This window comes from Dromiciops gliroides, chromosome 3 (genome assembly GCF_019393635.1).
Source record: "Dromiciops gliroides isolate mDroGli1 chromosome 3, mDroGli1.pri, whole genome shotgun sequence".
Taxonomy (NCBI): Eukaryota; Metazoa; Chordata; class Mammalia; order Microbiotheria; family Microbiotheriidae; genus Dromiciops; species Dromiciops gliroides.
Window position 1 is genome coordinate 561317241 of NC_057863.1, and position 25723 is coordinate 561342963.

At 34.5% G+C, this 25723-nt stretch overlaps 1 protein-coding gene across 1 annotated transcript in view; it reads left to right on the plus strand.

The window, feature by feature from the left end:
• EED (embryonic ectoderm development) overlaps positions 1 to 20317 on the plus strand; it is a 34889-nt gene extending 14572 nt beyond the window's left edge. The window contains exons 5-12 of the mRNA XM_043998846.1: positions 8051 to 8176; positions 8763 to 8844; positions 10965 to 11056; positions 15538 to 15671; positions 17526 to 17631; positions 18618 to 18776; positions 19432 to 19505; positions 19963 to 20317. Of these exons, the coding sequence (XP_043854781.1) occupies positions 8051 to 8176; positions 8763 to 8844; positions 10965 to 11056; positions 15538 to 15671; positions 17526 to 17631; positions 18618 to 18776; positions 19432 to 19505; positions 19963 to 20089 (900 nt within the window). The 3' untranslated portion in view covers positions 20090 to 20317. The remainder of the gene's footprint in view (positions 1 to 8050; positions 8177 to 8762; positions 8845 to 10964; positions 11057 to 15537; positions 15672 to 17525; positions 17632 to 18617; positions 18777 to 19431; positions 19506 to 19962) is intronic.
• The last annotated feature ends 5406 nt before the right edge of the window (positions 20318 to 25723 follow it).

Here is a 25723-nt window from a genome sequence, read left to right on the forward strand (position 1 = left end):
TACTTGATCTCTGTGATCCTGTGAGCTATTGCTCATATTATTCCCTCTCCATAGAATAATCTCCTTATTCCTGTCTGACTCCTAAATCTTGTGCATTTGTTTACTTCGAATGTCTCTCATATAAGTAAATAGAAAAATTTGGATTTAACCATCATATTCAGCTCCTGTCGTCTTTGTCTACATTCTTTAAAACTTTTATACGAATATCTTTATTACAAAGTCTAGGCACTTGATATCTATTTTGACAGTTGAACCTCTTATTAAAGGAACAGGCTGCCTTTTGAAATAGTGACTGAAAGAATTCAAAGGATGAAGACCTTTAGGTATGTGTTCATGTAAAAGATTGCTGCATAGGAAATTGGATCATAGCCTTAGAATTGAGTAGTGATAGGTGGAAGACTAGTGGGTTATCTTCCAGCTCTAAGGTTCTGGGAGACTAAGTTGAAAAGTTTGTTCAGATGAGGAAGCTGAGAAGCTGATAATGTCAAGTAGAATTAATTGGAAAAGTCTCCAGAAGAATTTAATTGAATCCAGAAGAATCAGTTGAATTATTGATTGATAATCATATAAATTCTACAAATATTAAACACCTACTATGTTCTAGTCACAGGGCTCACAAAGGTAAAAAAATGTTATGCTCTTTGTTTTCAAGTTTATATTTATCTTAACAGCAATGGGTGATATTAAAAGTGCAGATGGGGGGCAGCTAGGTGGCGCAGTGTATAGAGCACCGGCCTTGGAGTCAGGAGTACCTGAGTTCAAATCTGGCTTCAGACACATAACACTTACTAGGTGTGTGACCCTGGGCAAGTCACTTAACCCCAATTGCCTCACTAAAAGAAAAAAAAAGTGCAGATGAGCGGGGGAGTGACATGGTCAGAACGTGACTTAGAAACATTATTTTTGCAGTAATAATATTAAATTTTTCTTTAGCCTTGTTACTTATTTTAATTTGGCCTGTTTAGTTCCATGAAATGTGGGGACTCAAGCAGCAATTTTATTAATATACTTAACATCTGTGTGAAAAAATGCCTTAGGAATAGTTCTGTGTCAAGATATAAAATGCATGATTTATTGAATAGTGATGATTACCTTGATGTTTTAACAAGTCTTAAAAGCTGCAAACATTAGCACATGTGTCTATGCTTAATTGCCCCAAAGCAGAGGTTCTCAAAGTGTAGTCGAGGTACATTCTTGGGTGGCTAAGAGTCTTTCAGGGGGTCCCTAAGGTGAAAATTATTTTCATAAGAATACTAAAATGTTTTAATTTCTGATATAACAACCTGTAGCTATACTATGCATAAATCCCTATTTGGGGATTCCTCAATGATTTTTAAGAGTGTAAAGTAGTCCCAAAACCAAAAAGTTTCAAGAACTACTACTGTACAAACAAATTTGCTATTTTCCCACTTAAATGAATTAAATTAATGGAACTAGACTACAGCAAAATTTTTTCTGAGGCTGAATGAATAGGCAGAAAAGTGGTAGATGAATTTCACTGCAGGCCAATGCAGAATAATCCACTTAGGGAAATATGATATGCCAACTCTTATAGTGGAATATGAAACATTGTTTTCAGTCCAGGAAAGGAATCTAAGAATCACACACACTTTCTTGGAGCTTTTGGTTTATTATATTATTGCAGGTAGAAGACCTTCAAAATGTTGGTTCGTCATTGAGAATGCATTAGGAATAAAGCAGAAACATCCCACTCTATACAAAATCTTGGTTTGTCATCAAATAGTGGACATATTTCTATTTTGTGTGCATCTAAGCTTTAGTTGAACTAGAGAGATATTTACAGAAGGGAAATTTTATAAATGATTAAGGCAGGGCAACTGCTGTGTTTAAAGTCTAAAAACAGTAGGTTTTTTCATCTTAGATGAAACTTGAGGAATTTAGGTATATAATTGAATCTAGGGCAGCCAGGTGGCTCAGTGGATAAAGCACTGGCCCTGGATTCAGGAGGACCTGAGTTCATATCTGGACACAGACACTTGACACTTACTAGCTGTGTGACCGTGGGCGAGTCACTTAGCCCCCATTGCCCTGCAAAAAAAAAAAAAAAAAGGAAAAGAAAAAGAAATCTAAAAAATTGTGAATGATGTAGATAAAGTTAAATAGACATTTACTAAATAGTTCATTAGAATTTAAGGTATTTTTCTTAAAACTTGAATGGATTAAGTTTAGAATAAAGTAATACTTTCCTCTAAAAAGTAAGGAACTTTTAAAAAATCATTACCCCCAAGAAGGTAACTTAAGCTGAAATAGTACAGGGTTAAAAATAATGTTAATGTATAAAGGACAAAAATTCTAATTATTAAGGAAATATATGTCAAGGAATGCATTGTTAGCCCTCCCACAAGAAAGTCTATTTTTAATATCAGATACAGAATACTGGGCTACATAGCTCCTGGATTTTTCATAGCCTCTAAGTTTAATGTTTTCACTGACTGTATTGCACTGAATGTATACAGACATTAATGCATTAATAATTTTAGCTTTCTTCACAATGTGAGTCACTATGTAATTCATTCAGTTATAATGACCAGTGTTCCTCTATCATTTTAAAGTGTTTTTTTAAAAAGTTTTTTTCCAATTATGTGTAAAAATATTTTAATTTAAAAAAAATTTTGTTTCAAATTCTCTCCTTCCTTTCCGCCCTCATTGAGAAGACAAGCAATTTTATATAGATTATACATGCATAGTTGTGGAAAACATATTCCATATTAGTCATGCTGTGAAAGAAAACATAAACATCCCACCCCCCAAAAAAAAATAAGGAAAGATTTTTTTTTTAAGTATTCTTCGATCTGGAAATGGACAGCATTTTTTGTCATGAGTTTTAAATTAATTTTTTCAATGTGGTTTGCTTGATGCTTATAAGTCTGTCCTTTGTGTAGATAAAATGTAAAAGTATTTGTTTTAAAGTTATAATATTCATAGAATTCTCCCATTATTTTTTCATTCAAAAACTGTTTAATTGGGGGCAGCTAGGTGGTACAGTGGATAAGGCACCAGCCTTGAATTCAGGAGGACCTGAGTTCAAGTCTGGCTTCAGACACTTGACACTTACTAGCTGTGTGACCCTGGGCAAGTCACTTAACCCCCATTGCCTGCCAAAAAAACCCCAAACAAACCAAAAAGAAACCTGTTTAATTACTACTTTGCTTTGACATTTTCTTAAGTACTCAAATAATTAGTTACTTAAATGGATCTTTGCTTTCATCAATGTGGATATTAATAATACAGATTGAAGCCCATCCATCCTTGCCCATCCTTTATGCATCTCTAGTCCATGTTCCTTGATAAGTTCACCTTGGGAGCAGCATGCAATGTGACAGAGACTTGACTTGCTTACTTCTGACATCTTGAGGATACCAGTGGAATGTACAGATTGTCCATGGGTTCTCCCTTGTTCTCATCATTTGACCAGCATGTTCATTTTTATCAATAGGTTCCTTGATAGTATCTTTTACTATCATTTTTTGAAGTTCCTTATTTGTTAAATATTTTGGCATTGTGCAAACACGAACCATGCACCTTTTCTTTGGTTTTTTTTTTGGTATTTATACTTAATACTTTGGAAACTGTAATGTTCCATGAATTGAAGACTTACATCAATACTGGTAGGATATTGATATTAAAACAATAGGACTTTATTTCTGTGAGAAGCTTAGAACTCTTAAAAGGGAACATTGCAATTTCCTCAAGACAATCCATCCTGATCATCTGCTTTTTAATTCTGGGTCCAACTAATGGTCCATTTGTACTGTTTATTCAGGAGATGCATACTGATTGATTAACTTGGTGATCTATGCAATTGTATGTCATAATCTAGACAATAGACCTTTCTAAGTTCATTTGGGTTTTCCTATACCAGTGGTTAAGTTGAACTCCTTTGAGTCATTACGGATTTCTTTAAGAATACTCTGCAATGTACTAGAGCTTGATCACTCAACCAACAAACATTTATTAAACACTTACTATGGGGTAGGCACTGTGTTAAGTGCTAGAAATAATTTTTAAAAAGTAAAAATAGTCTCTTACATTCTAATGGGGGGAGACAACATATACATAAATCAGTATATATGAGATAAATACAAAATAAATGGAAGAGGGTAGCCTTAGAGGGAAAAGCAGCTAGTTTGTTGTCATCACAAACATCTGGAGCACCTTACCATCATTCATAGGAATTCCTTTATCATCCATTCAGTGCTAGATTTCCCTCCATGGCAGTGGTCAAAACCTTCAATGACCAGATGTTGGTCTGTTTTATGTCTTGCCTGATTTTAATAATTAACGTTCTTCAAATGAGACATTACTATGTGCTGGCACATAATAAATGCTTATTGATAGATTGTTGATTATCACTGTTAAAGGAATTTTGAAGGAGATAGCCTATTTAGCTGCAACTTTTTCTTTATTCTTCTTGTTCCCTTCATAGTGGTGTTTTAAAAAATTACATGATTCTGTTATTCCAGAAGCATATCCATTTGTTTGTTGGACAAGGATCTCACATTTAGAATGCTGCCAGCAAAGTGAATGTTTATGTATAATTTCAGAACTATGATTCTTAGCATTTTCTATTTCTTGTTCTTCTGCTACCATCTCTGCAGAAATGGAACAAGACCTGACAGCATACTTAGGATTCTTAGGTTGCCACAGCTAAAAAATTAACTATCAAGTGGCCTGCCTACTTGAGATGAGTTTCTCTGTACTTAGCTATATTGTTCCTCAAGAAACAAGCTTGGGTAGCTAGGTGGCGCAGTGGATAGAGCACTGGCCCTGGAGTCAGGAGGACCTGAGTTCAAATTCGGCCACAGACACTTAACACTTACTAGCTGTGTGACCCTGGGCAAGTCACTTAACCCCAATTGCCAAAAAGAAAGAAAGAAACAAGCTCAGTCTGCCACTGGTACCTTACTCGAAGCATTTGCAACATAATACAACTTGCCAGACATACGCTCCACTAGTAAAGTGTTTTTTTGTTGTTTTTTTTTTAGTGAGGCAATTGGGGTTAAGTGACTTGCCCAAGGTCACACAGCTAGTAAGTGTTAAGTGTCTGAGACCGGATTTGAACTCAGGTACTCCTGACTCCAGGGCCGGTGCTTTATCCACTGCGCCACCTAGCCGCCCCTCCACTAGTAAAGTTTTAAAGAATCTGTGTTTACCACTACACCATAATAAGGAATCCGTAGTAGGACTTTTTGAAGGGTTTTTGCCCTTGAATATCAACATTTAAAAGGAATTTGTTTTGGAAAGGTAATTTTCTGTTATTAAAATACTGTTCTGTCAAGCCACTATAAAGCCATTGAATATTTGAGAAAAGTCATTGCAATGTGAACTGAAGAATGTTTGCTTCAATTTAGCAATGGTTTAACTACCCTTTGATTATAGTATCAAAATAGTATCCCTTGGGCTATCAGAAGATGCATTGATTTGTTGCAAAACAAAAGGTGATTGGAAACTTCTTTTGTACTTATTAGCTTTCTTAAGTTGTTCATCATTACTCTCAGAAACTATCCTAGAAACCAAGCTCTTAAACAGTTACCAGCTTATTCTTTTAGGGTAGCAGGAAGATGAACAGCAATAGCAGAAAGAGCCCTAGGTTGAATCAGTAGGAATGTTATCAAAGGAATTCTTTCCCTAACAACTGAGATCTTTGGATTTATCAAACATGCTACTATATTTATTTGCTTTTCTGTATCTAATATTTTTGCTGACTGACCTGTTTTTAACCAGTACCAAATAGTTTGGATGATTACTGCTTTGTAGCGCAATTTGAGATCTAGGACTGATTAGAAATGTGTTATCCATTATGTGTTGATCAACTGTGATAGACTTGATTCTTCTCAGCAATACAGTGGTCCAAGATAGTTCCAAGGACTCATGATGGAAAATGCTCTCCAAATCCAGAGGAAAGAAAAAAAAAAGAACTGTGGAATATGGATGCAGATTGAACCATACTGTTTCTTTTGGTTTTGGTGCTGTTGTTTTTCTTTTTTGAGGTTTTTCCTTTTTGCTCTGATTCTTCTCTTATGACTAATTCAGAAACATGTTTAGTGTTATTGTACGTATATAACCTATATCAGAATACTTGTTGTCTTGGGGAGGGTGGAGAGGGAGGGAGAAAAATTTGAAACTAGCAATCTTATGAAAACAAATGTTGAAAACTATCTCTACATGTAACTGGAAAATAATAAAATATTTTTATATTAAAAAAAATAAAAGTAACACTAGTATCAAACCCTAAAAAAAAAAAAAGAAATGTGTTATCATCATACTTAATTCAGTAAAATCCTTTTTCTAAAATCAATATGAAATCACAGAATTGGGGTTTGAAGGAACTTCAAGGGGCTATCTAGTCCAACCCCTTCATTAAAAGTCTCTTACAGGGGCAGCTAGGTGGCGCAGTGGATAGAGCACTGGCCCTGGAGTCAGGAGTACCTGAGTTCAAATCCGACCTCAGACACTTAACACTTACTAGCTGTGTGACCCTGGGCAAGTCACTTAACCCTAATTGCCTCACTAAAAAAAAAAGTCTCTTACAGTTGAAAGAAACCTTAGAGGTCTTCACATTGCAACCAATTTAGCTAACTTGGTTTTTCATCTATAGGCCACACCAAGGATCAGTCTTGGTAGCATACTCCATTTTGATAAGTTTGTGATCTTAAGAAAAGTCTTACCTTAAATGAAGACCCCCCCCCCAAAATCTTTGGCTTTACAAGAAGGGTGATCTCAAAAATACCTAACATTTAGGGCAGCTAGGTGGCGCAGTGGATAGAGCACTGACCCTGGAGTCAGGAGTACCTGAGTTCAAATCTGGCCTCAGACACTTAACACTTACTAGCTGTGTGACCCTGGGCAAGTCACTTAACCCCAATTGCCTCACTTTAAAAAAAAAAATTAACATTTAAAAAACCTCAAGTTGTGTTCCTGATTTTGTGGTTTATCTAGGTGAGTGTTCTCAAACTCAAACTGCATGTTTAATTTGTTTATCCTAGATTAAGAGCTAGAAGAAACCGTCGGGGTCATCTAGTCTTCCATTTTGCCAGTAAGGAAACGGATACAGAGATTAAAATAACTTGTTCAAGATGCCAGGAAATAAATGGCAGAATCAAGACTTAAACCTAGGTCCTCTGACTTCTAATTAATTACTGTTTCTCTTTGAACTGTTACTTTCTAAATCTTAGTTAGATGTTTGAAAAAAAGGACTTCATAATTAATGTACCCTGAGACAATGTAAGCAACTCAGTGAGGTTGGAAATCTCATACCTCTTTACTGCAATTATTGAAACCTCCTTTTTGACTGCAGCATTTTATAATTAAATAATTCATAACCATGTCTGTAATTCAGATTCTTCTTATACTGAAGAATAGGAATTTTGGGTGATCAGATTCTTACTTAGTTTGAAACAGTAACAGAAAGAAAAGGAAAATGTATATCTATATTGTTAATGACCAAAACATAGGAGAATTAGATTTTCATGCAGAATATCTTTTAGTATATGTAAAGAACTTCTCAAACCTTAAAGTACTGTTTTGTTTTTGGTTTTTTGGTTTTTTTTTTTGCGGGGCAATGGGGGTTAAGTGACTTACCCAGGGTCACACAGCTAGTAAGTGTCAAGTGTCTGAGGCTGGATTTGAACTCAGGTACTCCTGAATCCAGGGCCAGTGCTTTATCCACTGCGCCACCTAGCCGCCCCCCTTAAAGTACTTTGAATGTTAGCAAATAGCTCGACAAGTCAGCATCAACACCATTTGGAACTAAAGTGAATTAAAGTGAAATAGGAAGTTAGATGGGAAAACAAAACATTGTGCATTTTTGTTAATTGATTTGTTGATCCATTGTGACTTTTAGACCCTAATCTGTAACTGAGTGAAAATAGGAACTGAGAGTTAAGTACTTGTCAGAGGCACTGATAAAACTATTGGTTTCAGTATAGTTGAATCAAATCAAAATGTTAAATACAATGCATCAATGAAATGAGTGTGTTTAGAAGTTGTGTTTTTAAAAGTTGTGTTCCTTAACAGTACTTTTTCTTAGGCTGATGAAAATTTTTATACTTGTGCATGGACTTATGATAGCAATACAAGCCATCCTCTCTTAGCTGTGGCTGGATCTAGAGGCATAATTAGGATAATTAATCCCATAACAATGCAGTGCATAAAGGTAAGTTGCAGGTTAAAACCATAGATGTACTTTCCTTGAATGTATGTTATTGGAGCTTTGTCATCTAGAATTTGTAGCTAGTGAAATTTTGAATTTTAGCATTAAGTAAAATGATTGTACTTTCCTAAGAGTTCATTGGACTAAGGTAATTTAAAACTGAATTTAGCAGACTGCTTAAAGTGAATTTCTATATTCCTAAACATGTTTTGTGTTATACGTGTTTATCTTGATAGAGAAAAACATGTGAGATTCCCATTTTTTAGTCTCATATTTTGGACCTGTCTAGAAAAATCTCACATTTTTGACATGTCAAAGAAAAGGAAGGAGGGAAAATATAGGGTTTTTGTTTGTTTTTGTAATTTCCTCCCACCTGCCTTCCCAGATTTTTTTATTCTGTGTGTACTCTCACTTTTAAATGCTTGGACATCAATTTAGAAAGGATCACATGGGGCTCATTTAATCAGAAAGATATTTTAATGCGCAAGTTAGTCATAATGAAAATGATTTCCATTTCTCTGAAATGAGAAAAATATTTGTTTTGGGGACTTTATCATTAAATGAACTTTATCATTAAATTTCATTTTAGCACTATGTCGGCCATGGAAATGCTATTAATGAACTGAAATTTCATCCAAGAGATCCGAATCTTCTCCTCTCAGTAAGCAAAGGTAAGACAAGTAACTCTTTCTTTAGATCTATGTATATGTGAATGAAGTTATGTTCCTTCCTTTTAGTTAGAAGTTGAACAAGAATTTTGCTAGAAGTTATACTGGAAAAATATTAGAAATCTTACAGCCATAAGGAATAAAAACATAAGCCTATATGAAGTGTCAGACCAAAGTAAGTTCTGAAAATAAGACGTTTACTTGTGGCATTTTACTAAAATAAATTAAGCTAATGGTACCAGGGGATTCTGGATAATATAGATAAGAGAAGTCTGATATTGTGAAAATACTAAAAGTCATCCAATTTTTCTGCAGTTGAATTATTTGAAAGTTTTAATAATTTGAAGGATGTTGTCAGTAGTATGTTGTACATAGACTTATTTTAAAAGCATGCTTTACAAACCAGCGTACCAAAGGTACTTTTAACGTTTTAAGTATATAAGTATAATCTGCATGCCATGATATTAATATGATCTGATTAATTCACATTTATGAAAATACGTTGTTACCAGACTGCTAAAATAGTGTGATCTTGTTTACAAAAATATTAATTTACAAAAGGTTTTCCATAAAGGGTCACTAGACAGTGTATTGTGTGTAGTTCTAGCATTCTGTGTGCTTTCAAGGAGATTTTATCAGTGCATGCTTTCTTTCCCATTGCTTCATGTCTCTTCTAAATCTGAACCCACTCAACGTCACCTTGAGTTCATAGAAGTTAGTGATAAGTAACCTTTGCTTCCCTAAAACAGCTGAGTCACTCCTGGTCATAGGGTCTTTGCTTGTGTGTTTTCATCCCACTTTTCTCTTTTTTTTTGTGGCCATGGTCTAGTGTAGTCTTTTCATAGGCCCATTCCCCAACTAGGCTACAGATTAAAAAGGGTTTGTGAAGCAATGCCCTGATGAATTTTAAATTATTCAATTTACAAAAAAAATTTTTCAGAAATGTTTATATGTAAAGTATATATATATATATATGAAGAATATTTCATGCCATAGGCCTCTATGACCCTCCAGTTCCTAACTGTGCCACATGTCACCACCTCTCAGAAGTAAGAGGAATAGAAATACTTTTTTCATCACCTTGCCTCTTGGCAGTGGTGAGTGGAACAGGCAAGTGTCTGGACTCAAATGCACTTCTGTGTGTAACACAGGTCATATTTTCATTCACTTAGCATTTTTCTACTCAGCTTTTTCCTCATTTGTATATCTAAAAGTAAACAAAAAAGTCAAAGTAAACTTTTAAAATCAATTGGGATTGAACGGAATATTTTTAAAGTTTGCCACTAATGTTATTTTGAGGTCCTCTACTTTTAAAAAACCTAGTATGATACATAAGAGTTGACTGTTGATACACATTGTTGAAAATTGTTGCTATTGAAAATGTACTTGACATTCCCTGATTGGCGTTTTTTGAATTCTGATTTAGAGCATTATTATACTTTTTCTTACATTCATATTTAAAGAAAATGAAACATTTGAAGAATTTGAAGTAAAGTTTCATGATTTTAGAATATGAAGAATAGTATACTACAAAGCTGGATATGATTGGACCTATATATTCCCATCTGTTTCTTAGTATAAGCATAACAATGTGAAGATGAATGCTTAATGACAAGTAGTTTATTTTTTAGTATTTTCTAATAAAATGCCTAAACATGATTTTTCCTATTGTACCAAAGGTACACTTCCATTTTATTTTTGAAAAAAAGTTCTTATAAGCTATGAGTATTAAAAATATCATTACATGATTGTATCTTCATTTTTCACTTTGTACTAAAAACAATTGAGCTGATAAGTAACAAAAATAAATTTTGGGCTCAAATAATTGTTAAAAATTGGTCTGATAATGAAATTTATTCAGATTCATCAGAATTTATGATGACACTGATAAAAAGAAATTGAAAAGGAGTGCTATTCTATAAATTATAAAGTTTTTTGAGTGTACAGTCTTGATTCCCATTCTTTTACATACGCTTTAACTGCACAAAGAAAGCCTAGTGCAAATCGAAATAATTTTGATAATTACCTTAAGATTTTTTTGCCTGTCATTAGGTAGGATTAGGTCTGAAAGGCCAGAATTATACATGATAAAGGTTAATCTTAATTATTTGCATTTATACTAGATCATGCTTTGAGACTGTGGAACATCCAGACAGACACACTGGTTGCAATATTTGGAGGTGTAGAAGGGCACAGAGATGAAGTTTTAAGTGCTGTAAGTAGAAAGCCACAGCGCAGTGTGATTTTTTTCATTTATTTGTGAATTTGAGATTTATTTGTGAATAATTACCACTGATAGCTTTTCTTACAAGAAAAGGTATGGTTTCTGTTGTATAGCTTTTCAGGCCATCATTTCACTTATCCATAATATATACTTTAATCTTGTTGGTTGACTGAAGCAAATAGTTGTAGTATTTCTTCTTCATTCACATTAAGATAAATCTTGAAAGAAAAGAAAGCAAAAAAAAAAAGAATAGGTTACCTAATGAATCTTACTCATTTTTAGCTTCTATGAGGTTATAGAATGGGCCTAATGGATGGAGAATGGCCTTTGAGTCCATAAGACCTCAGTTCATTTCCTGCTTCTGCCACATATTGGCTTTGTCGCCCTGGGCAAATCATTTAACTTCTCAGCACCCCAGGCACCTCTCTAATACTGTCACTTGCACAGCAAGTGCCAGTGTAGATTCATGAAGAAGTTTCTTCAGAGGCAATTCCCTGAACCGATGAAATCACAAGTCTGGTACCTCAAAAAATTGGATTTTAAATATTTAGAAAACACCATGTTTGCCATTATAGCTCATGTTGCAAAGAAATACTGTTTCCAGCTCTTCTGTGTGAATTATATGTCTCTGTGAGACTAGGTATATAGTAGTTTTCAATCTCTTCAGAGCACATATAGTGCTGCTTTGTTTGCTGTAATGTATTCTTAAGTTTTCAATTTAAAAAAATGTTTCATATATTGTGATTTTAAAATTAATTTTGGCCATTTTATGGCATAATTCTTGTAGTAGTTAAAAAGTTATCCCGTCCAGTGCTTATATGAGAAGAAACTGCATTTTGGAGAGTACAGGACACATCAGGCACACAATAAAGATCCCTCGCTTGGGTTTGTAAGTCAGGGACTCTCAGCCACAAATGCTATATAGAATATAAACATAAGATTTTTTTTGAAAGCATCAACAGAACCATAGAGTAGTCTCAACATAGAAGATCCCAAGCTATCACCCTAAATCAAGAATCATAACTTTAGAGCTACCAGGTAAAGAAGAATGCCTTGTTGATAATGGTTTTCCTAAGTCAAATGCTTAGAAACAAAGCAGTGATGTTTGTGAACTAAAGTTTTAGTTTCTTGGATTACAGTAGCCTGTGGCTCATTTGATAGGATTCATTCTTTAGCATAGGTTAGGAAATTATTCTGCTCAATAGGTACACTTTGCTTTGTTTTTCTGAGTATTAAAGTGTCTTGTACTGTGGGTTTACCATGTAATTTTAAGGAAGTAGCATTCTTTGAAGAAATTGTTATTTGATAGCAAGAGAAACTTCTTTTTTCAAGATGCTTTAAACAGACTTTCTGAAATATCAGGATTATTAAAAATTGGTGTTGGCACTGGCTATTCTATTGTGATATACCGAAATTATAGACTGCAGCCTGGGGATGATGGTAACAACTTTGGGCAAATAGCCCAGGTTCATAGGCAATTTGGGTGGGTAATAAGATATCTTTAGAATTTTTCTTTATTGTACTTTGAACTTACTTGTTTTGACAGGCATCTTTCACCTCTGCAACTGGTATATCACGTCAGTGAACTTGGTGTGTTTCCTTTTTTTTTTTTTTAAGTAATTTACATTTTTTTTTAAAAGAACAACTATGTATACATGACCCTGTTGGATATTAGGTTTAGTTTGAGAGGTACTATTTACAACTTTTTAAGAATGTAGCGCTTGGGGGGAAAAAAAGAGTAAGTTGTTAAGGTTTTTCTTTTGTTATTATCATTTATCAATGTAAACATTCAGTGTACATTGAAACTTAGTCACATCACTTGATAGTTTGAAAATTAACAAGGTTATATGAATGGAATAGAAGGAGATTGTTGCAAAATTCTCAAATCTTAAACTCCTAGATTGCTTGCTTTTGAACTGAGTTAAGAGACAACATTAACTAACTCAGAGACTTATTTCTGAAATTAATGGTTTGTCAATATGTTTTCAGTAGTCTCAAGCTATAAAATAGACACAAAACTGTTTACTTTTTAACTAATGAGTTTTTTAATGTATCTTTTTAATAGAAAATTATTTTTGTTAGGAAATTATTCTGAATTGAAGTTCTCATTAAACACATTATTTGGAAGACCTGTTGTTTTTAGTATCTTTAAGAGTAACATTTAGCATTGATTTCGTTGTTCTTTTGACCTTTGGTGCTGATACCTGTTAATGTATATTTTACAGGCAATGCTATTTCTATGCCAGTGTGCAGTCATTAGTGACATGTTAAGTTGTGTTGATTTCAGATACCTTGTTTGAATTTCAGAAAGCAAACCTTTAATCTTAGGCATATGATAATTTTCCCCAGTTATCTCAGCAGTTAACTTAGCTCAGTAAAGGTGTGAGCTCATAGCAGATTGCTAGAAATAAATTATTCACAGACCTATTGTTCATGAATGTTGTTTTGTGGCTATTTGACATCTCTTTAGCACTTCCATCCACAAGGGTAAGAAAGAAAAGCAAAATACTTCAGTCATATCAGTTTGGTTATTTTATAACTTTTAAAATGCTTAATAAGGGGCAGCTAGATGGCGCAGTGGATAGAGCACCGGCCCTGGAGTCAGGAGTACCTGAGTTCAAATCCGGTCTCAGACACTTAACACTTACTAGCTGTGTGACCCTGGGCAAGTCACTTAACCCCAATTGCCTCACTAAAAAAAATAAATAAATAAATAAAATGCTTAATAAGAAAGAAAATGGAAGATTCTGAGTTTAAAGATTTTTTAAATTTTCTTTTGGATTTTTAGTGTCTATTTGTACCTTCTTTCTTGCTGTTCATAGTTAAGCATTGACTTGTCTCTTTAAATACACAGTTGTATGTTATTAAGTGAGAGTCTCATATAACACATAGAACTGAATGAAAATTCATTTTTTACTTCCTTCTGTAAAAGATGCCTGTTACATGAGAAAAAAGTTTTAGTTTAACATTTAGTTTGTTCAAAATTAAGCAAAGAGACTTTGGTGAATATCTAGAAAAGGAAGGGCTGATCACAAAGAATTAGCCTGCTTTTTCATCAAAGAGCAGCGCAATATTAACATTTCCTTAAGTTGTTCAGGGGTGAGCTATAGTTAAACTTATGTAGACTTTAGCAAAGCATGATAAAGTCCTTTATGTTATTCATCTATCATAAAAGATAGAAGTATGTGAACTAGATAATTATGTAAATAGGTAGATTTAGAAATAGGTAAGTAACTGGACTTTGAAAGTTTATGGTTTGAGTAAACTCAGAAGAATGTCTCATGTCCCAGAGAACAGTGTCCGACTATCCTATTTGACACATTTTTTAATGACTTGGTTAGCAGAGATGGCCTGCTTATCATATTTGCTGGTGACACAAAGGTAGAAGTTACAACTAAGACACCAGATGCAATTGCCCTTGACAATAGACTCCTGGCTACTAAAGGCAGCAAATGGATAGACTGCTAGGACTGGAGTAAGGAGGACTCAAGTTCAAATTGGGCCTGATATTTATTTAGCAGCAGTGTGATCCTGTCGATTAATTTCTGTCTTCCTCAGTTTCTGCAAATGTAAAATGCAGATAATAATAGGACCTACCTCCCAGGGTTGTTGTGAGGATCAAATGAGATAATATTCATAATGGGCTTAGCCCAGTGTTTGGCTCACAGTAGGCACTTAATAAATGTTTTCTTCCTGGATACCTCTGTTATACTTCCAAAATATTTTGGCAGATTAAAATGTCTTGAATATAACAAATGAAGTTTAAAGTGATTAGTATAAAAGTTTACATTTGGTTTAAAAAAATGGGGTGTTTTGTTTTTTTAAAAGTACAAAATGTAGAAATCATGGCTAGGCCAAAGTTTATCTAAAAAAGATTGATTGTGTTTCGGGAGGAGTGCAAAGATCCCAAAGAGTCATTAGTGTGACTTCATAACTACCAAAGCTAATGTGTATTATGGCCTGCATTAAGAGAGGGATAGCCACCAAGAATTAAAGAGCAATGCCTACAGAACTTAATTGATGTGACTGCATTTGAGGTGAGGGAAATGCATAAGAGAGTCTACACAGGAGGGCAGCTAAGAAGGTAAAGGGCTTCCTGTATGGGTCAGTTGAAGTAATGGTTGGATTTTTAATAATTAGCCTGGAAATGTTGGGGATGGTGATATTACAACTATGTATAGGTTCTGAAGGACTGTTAAATAGAACACAGATTGGGCTTGTTTTGCTTGGCCCCATAGTACAGAAGTTACAAGAAGGTAACTTAAAGCAAAATGCCTTTAAGCAAAGGCTGAGTGGCCATTTAGTGAGCATAGCTGTAATTTATGACTAAATTTTTAAAACGCCCCCCAAAATTAGCTATAGAAATACAATTTGTGTTGTAGTTAATATTATTTTGAATCTCATCAGGTGAATTTGGATAGATAGGATAATTTAATAACTTATTTTCTTGATTTAAACTGTTTACTGTATAGGATTATGATCTTCTTGGTGAAAAAATAATGTCCTGTGGAATGGATCATTCTCTCAAACTGTGGAGGATCAATTCAAAAAGAATGATGAATGCAATTAAGGACTCTTATGATTATAACCCAAATAAAACTAACAGGTAACATTAGTGACCTTTACTTCAGAACAAACAAAACTCTTGCCGTACAAAACAAATAATTATAAGTATGGGTGATAGCTATTACTTTTACAAAATCATTTTTAACCCTTCAAAAAAATCAAATTTAGAAAGTGATTTCTAAATATAATTTATTAATGGGTTAATTTGCTTGGTCTGATTTATTTCACATTTTTTGTCCATTTTCAGTTTATTTTCTCAGAATGTGTTTTCATTTTTTAAAAAAAATTTTGTTTATTTTAATTAGATATCACAATCAACATTATGTCCTTAGATTTTTTTTTTAATAAAGGACAAAAACTTTCATGTTACCATATTTTGTTTATTGTGAAGAAACAGGAGACAGTAAATGGCAATTCAGAAACTTTAAATTATCATCAGTTATGGCCAATAAAATCTCAAGTTCTATTCAACAATGGTCTGAGGGAAAAGTAATATTTAAACTTAATTTTAGCATCTAAAGACTTTGGACACCATGTTGGACATAGATGTTCAAAACAAGTTTTCATAGTACAACTTTAAAAGTTTTATTTTCATTATGTCTACATGCTTAGTGTAAACCATGTGCCATATAAAACATTTTTTTAAATGCCTGTGATTTTTATATTTAGGTCTCAATTTCTACCAAATATTATTGCCTTATACCAAATAATCTCCCATTTTATTAAAGATAGGGTCAAATGCAAAACAGAAGAGATTCTGTGGGAAGGCAGATGGAAAGGGGTTGACCTTTCCTTAATCTTCTTTGTCAAGACTTCTTAATAAGTTATTTTCAGAACCTTAAAAAGGCTATGTATGACTCTTTCATTGTAGAGAATATATATATCTGTTATATGTGCATTAAATTTTCACATGTCTTGCTAAGAACTAGAGGTGCTAAAGAACACAGATTTAAATTCTCTTTGATTATTGAGTCTCAGCTAGTGCTGGTCTCTCAATTCCTAATGGCTTAAAGAATTACTATATTTTTACTTAATTCAGAACCAAAGAATGGGAGAGTAACTGGCAACATCTACCTAATTAATTAACCTGGGAATATTATTAACAAATTATATTTCTGGAAGTAAAGGAAAAATTCTAGTTAGGGTCATTTTTTATTGAATACTTAGAGCAAATCCCCAATTTACTTGACAAAAAAGCATTTAACTTATTTTTGACAAATAACATAAAACCAGATCCATTAATCAGATTTTTGTATATGATAACTCTTTTTATAAGCACTCTGAGGATAGATTTAGCTATTAATCTTGATGAAGTATCAAGTTAGAGAATATAATCTCACTTTACAAATGAAGAAACTAAGACTCTTAGAGATTCAATGACATGTACAAGTTCAAACAGCTAGTTAACAGCAAAAATAGTAGTTTCTATTGTTAAAAAAAAAAAACCCACCAACTCAAAGGCCCAACTTTATTGGTTTAAAAATATAAGACAAACTGCCTTTCCCCCTCCATGCTAGAGTTAAATCTACCCTTGGTTTTCTTATGTTAATCTCATCTAAAGTAAGAATAACATAGAAATAACTTTAGGGAGGTGGCACTTCATTTATGGTTTTCTAAAACAAAATATAGTTATTTGTGATAGTTACGCCTTTGGATTTTTAATCTTTGAAGGATTTGTTTATAGCAGTTTACTGCTCATCATGAAAATAATGAGGCTTAGCTCCCCATCAGTAGAAAGGAGGAAGGACTCAGCCATTGGAGAATGCCAGAACAAAGAGAAATTAACAGCCCTCTTTTGTTTTATTCTTCCACACTTACATTTCTAAACAGTGAAAATGAATGTGCCACTGCTGTTCTCCTTTTTTGAGTTTTGACATATCCATTCTTCCTGCAGGCCATTTATTTCTCAGAAAGTTCATTTCCCTGACTTTTCAACCAGAGACATACATAGGAATTATGTCGATTGTGTGCGATGGTTAGGAGATCTGATACTTTCCAAGGTATAGTAGCTGTTGTTTAGCTGTATTTCTTTGTGTGTGTTGGGGCTCCTTTTTTAGGGAGTTTACCACTTGAATACAATTAGTTTCATTATAAATCTTGACAAATTGTTTAACAGTTTTCAAATTATAAATGTTCCTTGTTTCCTTGCCAGAACATAGGGAATTTATTTAACCAAGGACAAATATTTGGTTTTGCAAAGAATAATCTTCTATTTTAACTCATCTTGATGGTTGTTAGTGGTGATAAAGTGTTATCCTGGGCTCCTTTTTATCTATTTGTCCCAGATAAAAAAAATTGAATTTTTTTTTTTAAGTTTGCAAAATTATTTTAGAAAACCTTAGACAGTGCTGAATTTTAGTTATTTTCAGCCACTTTGTAGGAACCTTGTTTGGGTGATAACCTTATTTCAAAATCTCAACTATTTTAAGTAAAGTGTTAAAAAGATGGATTTTTGCAAAGGATTATGGAAAAAAGGTATGTGATAGTATAATTGTAGATAATAAAGGGTATTAAAATAGAACCAGGAAGTGTTAGTTTTCATTGGGAACTATGAATATCTTTCTTAATCCATTCGGTTTTTATCAAGACTAGGTATAGTTTATCCCGGTCAAAATAAAACCCTTTGTCATTTTTAAAAACTAGAGATATTTGGCTTTGGAGAATTATCGAAGGCTCAAAACAGAATATTGAATAGTTGTTATCTAGTGCTTTATATCAGAGAAACTAGTGCTTTGAAAAACGTCCACAGATAATTGAGTTCTGAGTTATATCTTAAATATCATGGAACTTCAAAATCAATTTCTGTATCTCCTATTTCAGTCCCTTTTCATTATAGAGGCAATTCTTGCCCTAGGTGGGAGGTTGAGCTAGCTGTAAGTTGCCTTCCAGTTATAAAATTTTACAGTTCTATAAATTTAACCAATGTAATAATTGGAAAAAAACCTGTTTTAAATTTTTTTCCTTTTATCGTCTTTTTGCATTTCAGTCTTGTGAAAATGCCATTGTGTGCTGGAAACCTGGCAAAATGGAAGATGAGATAGATAAAATTAAACCTAGTGAGTCAAATGTGACTATTCTTGGGCGATTTGATTATAGTCAATGTGATATTTGGTACATGAGGTTTTCAATGGATTTCTGGCAGAAGGTAATACTTTGTTTTCATACTTTTAAAATGATTTATATTTAGAAAATTATAGTGCAGTTTGTATTTTATTGTGCCTCTGGTCTATTTATTTGAAGTGGGTATGTGGGTTGATTTCCTTTCTTTACCTACAGAGGATATTTGGTGCTTTCTCTGTGGGTTTACATACTGTCTGCAGTGCTTATTATGAGTGAAATTGGCAGTTGGGTGTTAAGTTTTGTTCCAAATAACCCCTGTTACTAAGCTATTATGTCTAAGGATTGAGAGTTATTCTTCAACGGTTTTCTGCTCTTTACCTGAAAAAGCCTTATATTTGAGAGAAAACAGTAGAGGTGGAGGTGGTAAGAAGCATGTTAGTTATTTAAACAAAACATAAGTTTGTTAAGAATTGTTGGCAACAAATTACCCTGAAATGTCTTTTGGTAGGAGTTTGAAAGAATCACTTTATTACAGTTTTTGCTGCCATTCTTTTAATATGAACTATATATCACATGCAGTCTGAATAATGAATTTCAGATTATTCAGAATATAATCACAGGAAGGTGCTGATATTTTTCTTCAGTAGAAAAACCGTAGATTATCTGTTTTTCTATGATTTTTCAGGCATGCTTTATATCCAGAAGCTTTTGTTTATATAATATATTTCTAATTTCTTCAGATGCTTGCATTGGGCAATCAAGTTGGCAAACTTTATGTTTGGGATTTAGAAGTAGAAGACCCTCATAAAGCCAAGTGAGTATTCATAAATGTCTCTTCATGCTTCCTATTTCCATCTCTCCAGCAGTTTAGGAAGCAGTAAATAAGTATGTTGTTACCTTTAAAAAACTTCTGTTTGGTGTTCTTAGATGGGCATTATTAAATTGAAGCAATATTGATAGATTAAATAAATCTACTTTTATTTCTGTTGAACTCTGATTACATAAGAATTCTTTAAAAACTTAGTTTTTATTTTAATTAATAATTTCCCTTCAGTTTTATGGAAAATTAATTTTCAACTGTAAAAGTAATTATATTACCTTAGAATAAAGTGATTTGTCTAAAGTACTTTTTATTTGATTGTGAAACATTAGTTCATTTTGTAGTTTTATGGTAGAGAAAATAATTAATGATAATTGCTACTACCAGTATTTGGGGTGCCATTTTAACCTATAGTTATGGTTTTTGTTTGTTTTTGTTTGTTTTCCTACAGATGTACAACACTTACTCATCCAAAATGTGTTGCTGCTATTAGACAAACCAGTTTTAGCAGGGATAGCAGTATTCTTATAGCTGTTTGTGATGATGCTAGCATTTGGCGCTGGGATAGACTTCGATAAATTACTTTTTCTTAATTGAAAGTAGAAAATTTCTGTGTACAATATAATCTTCTACTGTGTCTTGCTAGTAAGAGCACCTAGAGCATCGCTAGCATTTAGAATTGTGTTGTCTTCTTCCAGTGTACAATCAGCCTGAGCTGAACGTAGTGATGTTTACATTGTTTACATTCTTTGTACTGTCTTCCTGCTCAGACTCTACAGCTTTTAATAAAAATTTATTTTTGTAAAGCTCTCTGTATTGAGTCCATTTTCATTTTTCATTGTGTTAAGAGATACTCTACAGCATTTAACAGTTATACTTTGTTGTTTTGTGATTATTCTCGTTTTGGGTTTTTTTTTTTTTCCGGGGCAGTGAGGTTTAAGTGACTTGCCCAGGGTCACACAGCTAGTAAGTGTTAAGTGTCTGAGGCTGGATTTGAACTCAGGTCCTTCTGAATCCAGGGCCAATGCTCTATCCACTGCACCACCTAGTTGCCCCCATTATAATTATTCTTAAATGTGCAGTAAACAAAAAATAAAGTTTATATGACCCTTTCATATTTCAAAATGAATTCTGAATAAAATACTGATCCTAATACTTTTGAATGATTAAATGATGTGCACTTTATTGAAAGAAGTTATAAACATAATAGCATATTTTAAATATCAGTTAATTATGACTTGTCAAAAAGATTTATATAAATCATGACGAATTATCTGTTACACAAAGACTTGACAGAATTTTCATATTCTTGGCTGTTTTTAAAAGTTTAAATGTACTAGGAAAAGAAACTTGAGTACCTAGTATATATTTTATGCTGTGTGAAAGAATAGAGATTGAAAAAAGAAAAGTGTGGCGTGGCTATAGAGTTATATCATATATATGACATAATCCCTTCTTAGGAATTGATAATCTTGGTGAGATGAGACTTGTTCATAAAAACAGAGTAATAAGCTATGATACAATGCTTAAATGTGAGATATATTTGAGAACCAGCAAAAGGCAGTACAGGCCAGAGTTACTGAAGAATGCTTAAGTGTTGTTTTTTCCTTTCCTCCACTCAACGTAAACTATTGACATTTATTTCTAAAGGCTATTGGGTCCCACAAAGTGCTAAGGGGCACAGACTAAGCCACAAAGAATTGTAGTATGAATCTACTCAAGAATATGGAAGATGGGAACATGTATAACAATCAAGTCCAGTAACTTGTCTGAAGTCTTATAGGTAATAAGAGGCAAGACCAAGATTTGAACTCCTGCCCAGTGACTTCAAATTCAGCATTCTTTCCAGCGTACCTTGCAGGCCCAAAAAAGTACATCTCTGATTTTTATAATGAAAGTTAGGAGAAATTGATTTGATATGTAAAAATGCATTTCACAGGCAGTAATGTTTTCAGGAACATATCTCTTTTAAGTTTTTATGAAGGGCAGAGTGAAAAATTATTTTATATAAAATCTGTTAGCAACAAAGAATTTAGATAAATCTAAGCACCATTACAGATTAGAGACCTATCTGTACTTTTTCAGCTTATATATATTTTGTGGTTGTCGTAACCTGTAAGTACTCCAGAGGTTCTTTCCAATGTGCTAGAGGCCTGTTTTGTATTTTTACATTTTTTTAGGAAAAAGGAAAGCTCCTCAACTCCTCACTCATATCCAGTTACTTGCCAAATCTTGTTTTTTCTAACTCCACAATATTTCTTGCACACCTGCCCTCTCTCCAGTCATAACTTTAAAGTCCTGGTCTACCTAATGAAATTTCCCCTTCCCTTCCCCCTCCTCAGTGGCGGCTCCTTATTCCCACCCGGATCAAATATACCCTCCTCTGACATTTAAAGCACTTTGCCACCTGGCTCCATTCTTCTTTTGCAAACAGCTTACATGTTATATATCTGTGTTCCTGCCGTACTAGCCTAAACATACTTTCCTAGTCAAGCATTTATTAAGCCTTTAGTATGTGTTCTGCACTGTGCTAAGTCCTAGGGATAACAAAGAAAGGCAAAAATAGGCCCAAGCCTCAAGAAACTCATTCTAATAAGGACGATAGCATGCAAATATGTGAAAATAAAATTTATACAGGATAAATGAGTTAGTCTTTGAAGTCATTGGCATTAGAGAAAACTGGAAAAAAACTTGTAGAAGGTGGACTTTTTTCTGAGACTAGGGAAGACAGATGAGGAAGCATTCCAGGCATGACAGCCAATAAAAAGGCATAACAGAGTTAAGAGATGGGAGTGTCTTGAGTAAAGGGGCTAGCTAGGGACACTACCATGGAGTCTGTGAAGTGGAGAAGAAGACTGGAAAAGAATTGGGACCAGGTTATGAAGATCTTTAAAGGTCAGCAGATTGGGGGCAGCTAGGTGTCGAAGTGGATAAAGCACTGGCCCTGGATTTAGAATCTGACCTCAGACACTTGACGCTAACTGTGTGACCCTGGACAAGTCACTTAACCCTCATTGCCCCATCAAAAAAAAAACGAGGACTGTTTCAAAAGTCAGAGGATCTTATATTTGATCCTAAAGGTAATAGGGAACTACTGAAGTTTATAACATGGGCGTTGGGGAGAGGTAGCATGGTCAGATCAGAAGATCTAGATCACCAAGCAAAATATGGAAGAAAAGAGGGTCTAGGAGAGAAACTTGAGGAATGACCAGTTAGTGGGTGCAAGTTGCATGAAGATTCAGCCAAAATGTCTGAGAAGGAAAACCAAGAGAAAGTCATGTCACAAAAACCTAGAGAAAAGCCAGTCTCATCTTGGAGAAGAGGGTGATTGACTCAAAAGAGAGGTTAAGAAGGAGGTGGATTAAGAAAAGGCCGGTACATTTGGCAATTGAAAATAACTGGTAACTTGGGAGATAGCAGTTTCATTTGAACAGGTTGAAAGCCAGAGTTGAGAGAGAAAGGGATGTGTAAGTACTTAGAGTAGGACTTTCAAACCATGAAATGAAGGAAGGAGGTGATATATAGGGGGACAAATCTAGTGCAGATATTTCTTGAGGATGAGGAACAGGTTTAAACTTGGCAGGGAAGCAGCCAGTAGACAGATATAGAAGGTGAGAGTGAGGATGACAAGGCAATCTACTTTAGAAAACCAGATCACGGGGCAGCTAGAAGGACGGTCAAATAACAACATTAAGAGAGATTTCATCGGGGCAGCTAGGTGGCACAGTGGAAAAAGCACCAGCCCTGGATTCAGGAGTACCTGAGTTCAAATCCGGCCTCAGACACTTGACACTTACTAGTTATGTGACCCTGGGCAAGTCACTTAACCCCCACTGCCTTGCAAAAAAAAAAAAAGAAAACCAGATCACTTGTATATGCCTTGGGATTTGCCTTGACAAGATGAAATCTCTTTTTTTTTTGTGAGGCAATTGGGGTTAAATGACTTGCCCACAGTCACATGACTAGTAAGTGTTAACTGTCTGAGGCCGGATTTGAACTCAGGTACTCCTGACTCCAGGGCCGGTGCTCTATCCACTTCGCCACCTAGCTGCCCCGATGAAATCTCTCTTAATGTTGTTATTTGACCATCCTTGAAGAGGAGCATGACAGATGGCATGACTTGCAATGAAGTGAGATTTGAACTCAAGTCCTCCTAACTTCAGGGTCAGTGTTCTATCCACTGCACCACCTAGCTGCTCCATTTCTTCATGTGAGACAGGAGTGAAGGAGATAGTGGAGGAAGGCATCTGATGTGAGATGAGATGATGTACAGCAGAGGTCTATGGGGAAGGTCATGGTGGCCTACAACATTCAGTGGCTGGTACCAAACTAAAATGTAATTGGGAAATATTTATTAAAATAAATAAAAATGCAGGGGCAGCTAGGTGGTGCAGTAGATAGAGCACCGGCCCTGGAGTCAGGAGGACCTGAGTTCAAATCCGGCCTCAGACACTTAACTCTTACTAGCTGTGTGACCCTGGGCAAGTCACTTATCCCCAATTGCCCCACAAAAACAAACAAAAATGCAGTAGAACATAGATAATGTTAATGTGTGGTTTTCTAAGTAAATATGTAGCCCATGGGGATCCTTATATACATTTTTTTTGCCCGTTTCCATTTGAATTTGACACCTCTGATGTAGAGAATCCAAGATCCCTCTGTTAAAAATACAAACTTTGTAAAAAAGCATTTAATTTGTTAAAGCAAAATGCTTTCTAAACACTTCCAACAAGGTTTTCCCATGTATATATCAAAATTATACAAGATGCTATAAAAGTGAATTTTAAGACCCTGTAAAAAATGGAAAAAATAAGCATTTACTTTGAGCTAAACACTGCAGGAAGAATGAATATGTCAAAACTCAAAAAACAGGACAAAAGTGACACCTCTGCTCTAACAACTTCTTAGAGAAGAAATAGGTGGAAGCTGAAAATCAACTCTTTTCCTATCCAAAAGGGAGGAAGGAGCAGAAAGAATAGATTACTGGCCAGCAAACTTTGAACCATGGGGAAAGGTCGACTTTGGAATCCAATTTTAGACTTAAGTTTTAAGTTTCCAGCTGTGACAATAAAAAATGAGAGTTCTTGGGTAATTTTATAATTTTATTACTAGGCAGGTTATTAATAAAAAGATAGTCAATAGCCATCTCTCTCAGACCAAAGACCCCTAATGGTGATGGGGTCACAGCTTACATGCCCTTCTAACTGTAGGTAGTCCATCACATAGCAATAAAATCTAATTGGTCAATAGCAATCAAATCCAATTGGTTGACATAATTGGAGGTGGGTTATATTAAAATGAAGCCTTGGGATATGTGACTTAGGTGACTCAAATCTTGGTCAAAAAGACATCAGAGAAAGAATACAAGCTGATTAGAGCACAGTAGTTTCCACCTAGGTGTGATTTGGTGCAGGCTAAATCTTATCAGTATAGTCCTTCAGAAAACCTGAAGGACTTAGAAGGGGGGGCTACTGAATATCCCCAAAATATCAATTATTAATAATTATTTCTCACACGGTGTGACTTGTAGGGGAAAATATCCAGCAAATATTTGGAAATGTGGGACTAGAGCTTAGGGAGAATGTAGTGAAGGTATAGATTTTAGAGTCAGCATAGAAATGATCATTGGAGATACAGAAGAATATGATGGAGTAAATGTTGGAGTAAAGGGGGCCAAGGAGAGCTCCATAAAGAGAGGCCCACTTTTAAGAGTTCAAAGAGATATGAGGAGCCACTGAATGAGACAGGAGTCAAAGTGTTGGGGGAACCATTTAAATGTTTTAACAGGAACCTGGGGAAAATCGAGTGTGAAGTAGGGGTGTGTGGTCTACAATGTCAAGAAAGTCAAGGAGGATGGGGGTAGTGGAGGGAAACATCTTAAATTTGGCATGCTACATTTATTATAGTATTTCTCTGATCTACTAGTCTAATAACTGCAAAAAAAGTAAGGTTATTCTGTCATGTTGGGTTTTTTTAATCATGATCAATACTTCCTGTGAGAAAATGGGTAATTATCTCCTCTCAATGAGGATATAACAGTCACCATTCAAATTATACTCCTCCTGACCTGTTTTAGGACAAACGTCTCAGATCCCTTCCTTCTCCAGCAGTATCACTTGGTTCAAGGAGCCCTGAGCTGGTCTCAATTAGGTTCTCTCCTGAGCTATGTCCATATGAGGGAGGATTGAAGAATTGTCCCTGTATCACCTCCC